General features: G+C 34.3%; 1 protein-coding gene across 1 annotated transcript in view; it reads left to right on the top strand.

The window, feature by feature from the left end:
- The window catches only part of LOC107754011 (type I inositol 1,4,5-trisphosphate 5-phosphatase), a 150,570-nt gene that overhangs the window by 81,209 nt on the left and 58,976 nt on the right, over positions 1-10,385 (top strand). The window contains exons 5-6 of the mRNA XM_016570312.1: positions 5,533-5,596; positions 6,899-7,002. Coding sequence (XP_016425798.1) covers positions 5,533-5,596; positions 6,899-7,002 — 168 coding nt within the window. The remainder of the gene's footprint in view (positions 1-5,532; positions 5,597-6,898; positions 7,003-10,385) is intronic.

The raw sequence follows: 10,385 nt of genomic DNA, 5'->3' as shown, positions 1-10,385 counted from the left end.
TCAACCCCCCCCAATTCAATTTTATTGTTTCCCCCCATATTCTGTTTTATTTTTTAATTTTTTTCCCTAATTCTTCCTCACCCCCCTCAAAAAGCATTTGAAATGTCCAATTATGAAATTAAAATTTGCTATATGAAATTTTAACAAAAATTGCATTTTTAGGGCCTTATGAATTTTTTTCTCCCCAAATTCTGTTTTATTATTGTTTTTTTGTTTTTTTTAAATTTTCATTTAAAATTTTCTGGATTATGATTTTTTTTCTTAAAATTATTATTTTTTTGTCTTAGTTAAATATTAGTAATCAAAAAGCATGTATAATTAATTGAAATCGTGAAACTTACACTTTAACATAAATGTAAAAAAAAGTTGAACAAAAATTACATTTTAGGGCTCTATGAAATGTTTTATTTTTTCCAAATTCCATTTTTTTTTCTGTTTTAATTTTTCATGATTCCAATTATTTTTCTATTTTAATTTTTCTTGACTGTGTTTTAATGGTCAAGTTTTAGGAATAGTGATTTTAGAATAATTCATTGAAATCATGAAACAGACAATTCAACAATTTATTCAAGTTAAAGAAAAATTACATTTTTAGGTCCCTATGAAATTTTATTGTCTCTCAATTATTTTATTTTTTTGCCAAGTACTGTGTTTTCTGTTTATAATTTTCTGGATTCCATTGAAATGGTTTAATGAAATTTTAATAATTAAAAAAGACTGTCTAATCAACTGAATTCATAAAACAAATGATTATTATTATTATTTATTTGAATTTTTTTCAGTAATCGGGCCCCGTTCTTTTTTTTTCTTTTTTAAAGAAAATCTGTTGTGTAGTTACATTTTTCTGTCAATCAAATGAAGTCATGAAACTTTAACGGTCTAATTCATCTTTTAATCAAATGAAAATTACACAAATCCTTGTTTTGTTTTTTTAGCAAACAAAGTGTTGCACAGCAGAGGTTTACTGTTAAAATTGAAACATAGAAGGAAATTGTGTGATTATTCCTTAAAATAATGAAGTTTTATTATTGTTATTATCATTATTTTGAGAAGCACATTCTACTGTACAATTGTAATGTCACAATTTCTTCAAGTTAAGCCAATCTTTTTTTTTGACTGTGTATTGCTGTGAAGACCTTCAAGTTTCTGTGGATTTATGAAATGAAGATTTTTCTTTTTGCACTTTAATATTCAGCAACACTAGTTCATATTGCACTTTGATGAGGTGTTCAGCCCTACTTTTGATTTATTCATCCAAAATTCCCCAAGCTCCGTGACATTGTCCAGTAAGTTCCACGTTTCTGACTGGATCGTGTGTTTTCCGGATGGGAGTCTCGGGTCCGTGTGTGTGTTGTTGCTGCTGAATGTCATTGGCGTGATGGTTTTATTGCGTTAGACGCGGTGAGCGAGCGGGTTAGAGGCTATGCCGCTCAATGATGATCTTGGCAGGAGTTTGGCAAACGGAAGCATCCATTTCACCGCTAATTACAGGAGCATCGGGCCCCGGGGACGGACAGGGTTCAAGCGGCCCTTGTAGAGTCTGCCAGCTCTCATCCAGCGCGCTTTATAAAATGCTCTTTAATCCGCCGCACAATATCATTAACTTTGTAAGTGGATGAACACAATGGACAAGCAATTTAATTAACTTCCACTGTTGGATGTCGGGAGGGAGGCTAAATGAAATTAATGCACGATATTTCCCCAGCGAGGCGGCCAACCTTGGGAACGGACCGGATTGTTGGCAGGTCCGGATCGGCCAATTACGCTTTGTTTAGATCTATCCGTAACGTTTTCTGCAAAAATGGGAAATGCAATCAGCGGTTTGCAGATCAATCATTGAAGCGCGCCGGCCGCGTTTTGGAAGATTTTAAAATAATGAGAGAAGCAGCCAGAGACGCTCAAAACCGAGCGACATGAACCCCCGGTCCGCCATTTTCATATTAATGAGCTTTAAACACACACACTCCTTCACTCACACGCACACACACACTCACGCACGCACGCACACACACACACACACACACACACTCGAGATCTGCCGTGACACACACACACGTGTGATGACTCTCTTCACACATGATGAGTGTCTGGTGGCTCATCCTCACACACACCGGTCACACTCTCAGAGGAATCAAGGTCTGACCGCTGTGGAAAAATGACCACTTTTATGTTTGCTTTATGGCTCATTTTTCAAAGCCACCGCAGAAAATCCATGAAAGGTCAGTGGATTCGTGCCGCGGAGCTCAGCCTGTGTCTCGTCTGAAGGCCTTCAGCTGCATTTTACTCTTGCGATGATATTGTTTTAGTGCAAATGTTGAAGATGATTCATGGTTTTCTATGTGCTTCAGGTCGTCTCACTGCAGATCTTACAGGAAAACTATGGTGACTGACTCAAGCCTGCACTAAATATTCATGTGGGGTGTTACATTTTTAATAACTGTTAGTTCTATTACAGTTTTTGATTATTTCGACTTAATTTTTCTGTTTTCACTTTATTTTTAGTTTAGTTTTAGTGATTTTTATTACAAATTAAAAATATTTATTTATATTTTTATTTAAAGAAAATTGTTTATTTTTTATTATTTTGTATTTTATTAGATGTAGTTATTTGTATTTTATTAAGCTAAAGGTTATTAGTCATTGGCTAAAGACTAATAAATATAGTTTTAATTACTATTAGTTCTATTATAGTTTTTGTTAATGTTTTGAAATGGATTTTCTTTTTATATTTTTTTTCTTTGTAATTTTTATTACAAATGTAAAGATAATATATTTGTAATTTATTTTTAAAATATGCATGTATGTAGTTTTAATTAATTTTTAAATGTATTACATGTAGTTATTTTAGTATGTAAATTCAAAACTATGCAAAAATAATGAGATGCTGGCAACTAGCTGAAATAAAATAATTTTTTGTTAATATTTTGAATTTTATTTTATTTTAATGTTTTCTGTTTTCACTATAATTTCAGTTTAAGTTTTAGTAATTATTTGTGCATTTTTTATAAACATTTAAAAAAAAAAACAATATATATTTTTTAATTTGTATTAAAATTAAATATATTGGTATTTTTTTTTTATGTTTATGTAGTTTTTAAAAATACAAGTATTAATGTTAAACTAAACAAAAATGAGAAACAAAGTTTATATATATATATATATATATATATATTGTTATTATTATTTATATTATGTTATTTTATTGAAACTTAATTTTGAAATTTTTTTTTTTATATGGTTTTAATTGTAGTTTTAGTTCTAATAACCCTGCATAGAGGATGTACTTGTTTACTTGACTTATCGTCCTGGTTCTGTTCGGTCCGGTCCAAACCCGGGTTAGAGACCTCCGCTGTCAGAGCGGCCAATAAAATCTGCCTTTATGGCTCAGTTATTGTCTTTCTGTCTGCAATTACGGCGATTACTCATTTCCTCGTCCGGCCCGCGCTGCGCATTTAACAGAGTGCATTTTACTAATGGAAAATTAAGTAGCGCCCGTGACAGTCCGCTTTATAAATATGTAAAATACACTTTTAATTATTTGGAGTGAATCTGGCAGGTAATCAATAACGCTGGACGTGACAAACATACGCTTGACACTGGCCATTGTAAAGCGCCGCTTAAAAGATAAGAGTTTCGTGTCAGCGCCGTCCGGCTCCAATTAATATTTGGAGTCTGTCACTGCGCGGGACAAATGGATTAATTGCGGGCCGCTAATATCTCAGCCATATATTGTCCTATCCTAACAAACCATACATCAATGGAAATATTATTTATTCTGCTTTCAGTTTATGATGTATAAATCTCAATTTTAAAAAATGGACCCTTATGACTGGTCTTGTGCTCCAGGGTCACATATGTGTGAAGATCAGTGAAGCAGTGAGAACCTGAGAGCGTCAGATGGCCATTCAGTCCGTCTCTAACCAGTTCTATTGTGCTCTTTTCTTGCTTCCTAACTGTATTCTCTGAGCGTTTGTATTCGCTGATGCCGGGACGTCCGTCTCCCATGACTCCTGAGCGTCTCTCCGCGTCTTTAGACACTATTGAGAGCTTTAGCCCACAGTTTTGGGCCGCTGCATTGAGCCCTGAGCGGACAGGAAGCAGGTTTTGCTCTTTTTAGTCCAACTTGAGGACTGGAGGTGCAAAAGCCCCTCAGAAAAGCAGTTAGTGAACTGTGAACCGCATCAAATCCCCGGCGCCTTACGCCTGCGGGCTCCGTTTGTTTGGGCCGTCGACAGACACAGAAACCGTCTGATTGTTCGGTAAAAATTAAGAATATAATCCTATTGAAGTAAATCTTTGGTCATGCTAAACTCTGACTGTGCTGCTTTGAGCGGCTCAGATCGAGCGCTTTGACAGAATCGGCTCTGGCTATAATTTACATGTTATATTTGAGCGCCGTGAACTCGTTACATAAGAAAAGAGGCCTTTCCTTCATATTCATAAGAGCAAGTTTGTGCTCTTTTGTGGTGTTGGGTTTTACATAAACACATGAACTTATGAAACACGACTGACATCACTTGATTCTACAGACCGTATCTGCTGGGAAATCTCACTACAATGATGCATTATTGACCCGACAGTAATAAAAGTGCTCATTTCAGCTGGTTTTCGATGTTTTTGCTACTTTACTAAGTAGTGGTTGGCTGATATGGGTTTTTTGTTGTCGATATCTTGATGGCCGATATAAAGCCGATATATAAGATATCAAAAAATTTAATTTTAACAAGTAAAAACACATGCATAGCATTTGCTGAAATTAAATCTATTTCAAAATAGATTTATTTAGATGTATTTTTGCTACTTTACTAAGTAGTGGTTAACCGATATGGATTTTTTCATTTTTTTTGTTGGCCGATATCTATTGGTATCGGATACCTATGTATCCGATATCACAATATTTCATTTAAAAAATGTAAAAACGTTTGCATAACAATTGCTGAAATTCTATCAAAACATATTCAATATGATGTTTTTAGATGTATTTGTGACATTACTAAGTATTGGTCAACCGATATGGATTTTTTTGATGACCGATATCTAATGGCCGATGACCGATATTTATGAAATCACAATATTTAATTAAAAAATTTTAAAAACGTATGCATAACAATTGCTGAAATTCAATCAGAACAGATTCAATATGATGTTTTTAGATGTATTTGTGACATTACTAAGTATTGGTCAACCGATATGGATTTTTTTGATGACCGATATCTTGGCAGCTGATGGCCGATGTAAAGCCAATATGTATGGTATCACAATATTGAATTTAAAAAGAGTAAAAACACATGCATAACAACTGCAGAAATTAAATCTATTTCAAAATAAAAGTCCGATATATCAGCCACCAGATAATAAAAATGCCAGATAATAAAAATGCCAAATATCAGCCGATATATCGGTCGACCACCATTTTCACAAAACAGGTGAAGAAATCCGACAGATGCACATATTCAGCTCAGAAGAAGACAGAAACATGAAGGAAACACACGTTTCTGTGTTGAGTAATTTCTCTCTCTCTTTGTCTTTCAGGCACTGGGATGTTGCTACTTCATCCACGAATCCTTGAAAAACATCCAGCAGTTTGATTTCAAAGGTACGTGTGTCCCTTTAATACGGCGTGCCATCAATCCCATCAGATCCGGCGCGGTCAAGGTTGTTTCAGAAGCCATAAAACATGCTAAGATGGAGTGACCGATAGGAAACAGTAATGCTTATTAATATTAGGATTTAATTCATGAGATTTCAGCCTGTGGTAATAGTGCACTCAAGCTATTGGACAGTTAGCGGTGACCTCATCAGCGGTGGGGGTCAGAGGTCGCGTGTCCCGAAGGTCACACTAATTAAAGCCACTCCCATTACAGCGGTGTGAGCATTAGCCCCGCTCAAACCCGGAGCTCTTAAAGACCACGATATCTCCCACATGATGGCCGTAATCACGCTCTCCATCAAACAAAACCTGAGCAAATCTCACGCCAGATCAGATTTCACCGCAAACCCACGAGATATTCAAAGAAAAAGAACATTTTAGGAGCGTTAAAGTGTTTTCCATTGTGACATTATTTTATACAGCAAAGTGCATTTCCACAAAAACAAAAAAAAAAGTATTAAAGTATTTAAACATCATGTTAGTGACTGATTCATTTATGAGCAATTAATTTATGCCGATATAAATGTAAAAAATAATGATTATAGTAAAAATTACTATTGTGGTAATCGCACAAAAACTCAAGTAAAAGCATCCAGATGCATTATAGCCATGAGATTTTATGTAGTTAAAAATTATTTTAATAAATAAATACGTATATATTTTTATTACCTTAATATTATTATTTTTTTTTAAATAATTTTAATGCATTTAAGCTCTTTTTTTTTTCTTTTTCCTTTTGGTTTTATATTTGTTTAAATTATGCTGATATAAATGTAAAAATATTTATAATCATCATGCTTAAAAATCTCTAGATTTTTGTAATGGGAATCATCTTTCAGAATAACAAGAATTACACAAAAACTCAAAAGTAAATTCAAGTGCAGCAACCGAATGAATGTGTTATACTAACGAGATTTTATATAGTTTAACAAAAATAAATAATAGTTTCCCCATCTCTCTTTCTCTATACACACAGAGAAAAGATGCTCTTATATTCTCTGTTGAGCTTTGAAAGGCTGTAATTTTTATTCATTTAAAATATTGCAATATTCCAGTGTGCATCAGAACGTAAAATCAGATATAATGTGAAGAAACTCCCTGCGGTGTCTGGTTTGTGTGTGTGTGTGTGTGAGCAGTAGGTGGCGCAGTTGCCCTGAGCGCTCTTCCTCTGATAATCATCTCTGAACGCTCTGCATGTTTGCATGTTCATCGGGGCTGTTTTATTCCTCCTCGTTTTCCTTCACACAGCCAAGAAGTTCAGGAAGGTGGTTGGGAAGGAGGTGTGTTCGGACGCTCTTCCAAGCGCAGCCATGCTGGAGAAGGAGAAGTTTCCTCAAGACTATTTCCCTGAGGTGCGTCATTCTGTGCTGTGTCTGCTTCAGTCACGTTTCTCACATGAAGCTCTGGATGCTTTAATCTCAGGCTCATATTGAGAGGAAAACATCTCCCTGACGTCCAGATGAGAGCTTGACTGATAGGAGTTTTTCAGTGCTTCGGTCTTAAATCATTACAGCCCTGAATATGGCATCCCTGCTTAATTTGGTTTAATTTAAAAATAAATAATTAATTAAAAATAAATTAATTAATACATAATTTAATTGAAAATAATAAAATTAAAATAAAATAATAATTCAAAAATAACTTATTTAATAATAAAATGAAAATAAAAATAACTTATTTAAATGAATAATAATTTAAAAATAATTTATTTTAAAAATAAAAATAATTTTAAAATAAATAATTTAATTGAAAATTATAAAATGAAAACAATATAATAATTTAAAAATGACTTATTTAATAATAATAAAATAAAATGAAAATAAAATAACCGAAAACTGAAATTGAGATCCTGAATGAAATCATTTCAATATATTGTTTTCCTCAATAACAATTGGTTTTATTTAACACACAGTTCTTGAAACTTCTGCAATCACAAACGGACTTGAGGTTAATTAATATAGTGACACTCCCAGTTTCTCTCAGAAAACGAGCAGCTTTGTCAGAATTACTGCAGAAACACTAAATTAAATATCCAATATTGGGGGCCTTTGATTTTCATTTCAGCAGTTTTTACTGTATTTCTGTGTATACATCTATCTGCATTATATTGGCTTTAAAGATGTTTGAAACACACAAATCAATGGAACATTGGAGTAGTTATGCACAGAAATTCTGCGCACATTTTTCTATTTTCTTGTTTTTAATCTATCTCAATTTCATGCTGGACAGAACTTCACGCGACGTTATTCGTAGCTCCTACCATCCAATAATCACAATAAGCTTACTGCTTTGGTACTTTTTGATATGAAAAGTATTCAGATGTAGTCAGTTTTAGGGTTAAATGTTTTTGTACTGCTCACTGATAGTCAGCTAAATGAACTCTTGTTTTGGTTGTGTTTGGAGCATGCTAGCTGTGAGTTTACTGCATATCTGCTGTAGTAATAAAGAGCGTGTGTCAGCTGGATCCTGCGCTCACATCCGTCTCTCACACTATATGCACAAGCAGCGCGCTGGCCTTTCACGCGCCGCTGCCGGCTTCCAGCGCACGACGCTGATGAGAAAACAATGACGTTTACAGAAGAGAGAAAACAGAGGCAGAAAAGTTTGCGATGCATTGATTTACGCGCTCATGAATCTCCGGAGAGCAGCGCTCCACATAATGCCGGGCCGTTTAAAGCAGCAGATTTGTGTAGTCTATCAAGGGCTTTCTCAGTAGTGAGAAATTGCTTGTTATCGTAGATCACAGATACGGCTGCAGCCTCTTATGAAAGATGAATTCATTTCACTAATGCTTTAATGCAGGTTTCTCGTGAGGCTGGCGATAACCTCGGCTTCAGCCCGTGATTTATGCTGTCTTTTAGTAGATGAAACCGCTCGGATTCGCCATCCATCTGCCTCTCTAAAGAATCCTATTAGCGGCGGCTGCGCTGCAGTCTGTGTGCTGTTTGGAGAAATCACAGAATTTACTGAGTGTCCTGAGAAGTGAACGCTGGCTTCACATGAGATGCTGTCGCAAGCGTTTGTTCTGTGCATCGACCAGTCAGGGTTTCTGCGGGTCTTTAAAAGTCTAACTTCCACAAACTAAGGCCTAAAACGCTCTTGCATTGAAGCAGAGTCTTAAAGTCATAAATATTGTGTTCTTAAATCAGTTTACATTTACGTGAGATGCAAAATAAAGAAAAAAATAAAATAAAAACTGAATTAACTATCTGCAGCTTGTGGATGGGTCACTGCAAATAAAACAAAACAAAACAAAACAAAACAAAACAAAACAAAACAAAACAAAATAAAATAAAATAAAATAAAATAAAACTTCAGTCGATTCCTTGCATCTTCTCGACCTGCGCTCCCCGTTTGATTGACAGCCGGCGGTTTCACCAGCAGCCAATCAGAAGCGAGCCAGCTGCGTGGTGTGTGTTTGTACCCTTGACTCGACAGAAGCCTGATCTTCACTGGGTTTGTGTAATGAGCGCGTGACCCGGCCCGTCCCGTCTGTGAGTTATGGCTTTAAGTGCTGCTCCAGTCAGCGGCACAATATTAATTGAAACGCTGAATAAGAGCGAAGCGGACAGAACAACAGGCGCTGCTTGTGAAAGGTGGAGCTGATGGGTTTTGTCATGTTGCTGCGGTTAATCAGGTAGCTTATCCGCAGGCCTTCAGTCGTCATGAAGGTGCTGCGGTTGATTATTTGTGTAAAAGAAGCTTTCGGTCAGTGTCTTTTGCAGTATATTTGATTTCAGAACAGTGACAGGAAGTACTTGCTAAACTGTTAAGTTGATTTACACTCACTGGATTTAAAGTGAGCTCAGATCTCATTTGGACCATTTGAGTTCTGAACAGGCCTCAGTCCACTTTCCATTTACACCGTTATTTTTATTTATTGTTTTATTATAATGTAACATTATATCAGTTTTATTTTATTTTTGTTTATTCTCTAATATATTTGAATATTTAATTAAATTTTTTGTTTTATTTTGACCAATTTAATTTTATCTTAATTATTTAATTTTATTTTAACTAATTTAATCTTGTTTTATTATAATGAAATATTATATTCTTTTTATTCTTTTTAATTTTTTTATTTATAATGTTATTTAGTTTATTTATTAAATTTTTTACTAATCATATTTTATCTTAATTTTATTATTAATATTACTATTCATTTTTTTCTTTTCTTTTAAATAATTTAATCTTATTTTATTAGAATGTTATAACATTTTTATTTTATTTTAGTTGTCTTAGTTTTAACCTTATCTTATTTTCTAATATTATTATAATAGTATTTTTTTTATCATTTTGTTTGATTTGATCTAATTTGATCTTGTTTTATTATAATTCATAAATATAATTCAGCATACTACAGTAATATATTTCTGTTGTAATTCGACAGTTGAGTTCAGTTAAACCTTAAATAATGTCTTTTTCATGCATGAAATTGAAAAAAACTTTTTGTTTTCTTCAAATTTTAACCTCAAAAATGAATCCCAGCCCATTATTGTGATTCACTTCCAGCCCTGAACCGAATCGGATGTGAAATCTGTCTGATTCAGTTGGTTTCGAGTGAAATGTCTCTCAGAAGAGCATGATATCTTGTTTAATCTGAGCCGAGACCGATCTTCATCAATCACGGCTGCTGTTTATTAGTTATTACTCAGCCAGTGTTTGTGTGTTTATGTGAGAGCAGCTGCGCTGTTGTATATGAGACGCTGCAGAGGGTCAGCGGATGAGATTGACC

This window comes from Sinocyclocheilus rhinocerous, unplaced genomic scaffold, assembly GCF_001515625.1.
Source record: "Sinocyclocheilus rhinocerous isolate Xijiao unplaced genomic scaffold, SAMN03320098_v1.1 scaffold1494, whole genome shotgun sequence".
NCBI lineage: Eukaryota > Metazoa > Chordata > Actinopteri > Cypriniformes > Cyprinidae > Sinocyclocheilus > Sinocyclocheilus rhinocerous.
Note: the sequence above shows the minus strand (reverse complement) of the source record. Positions and strands in the feature narration are given on the sequence as shown.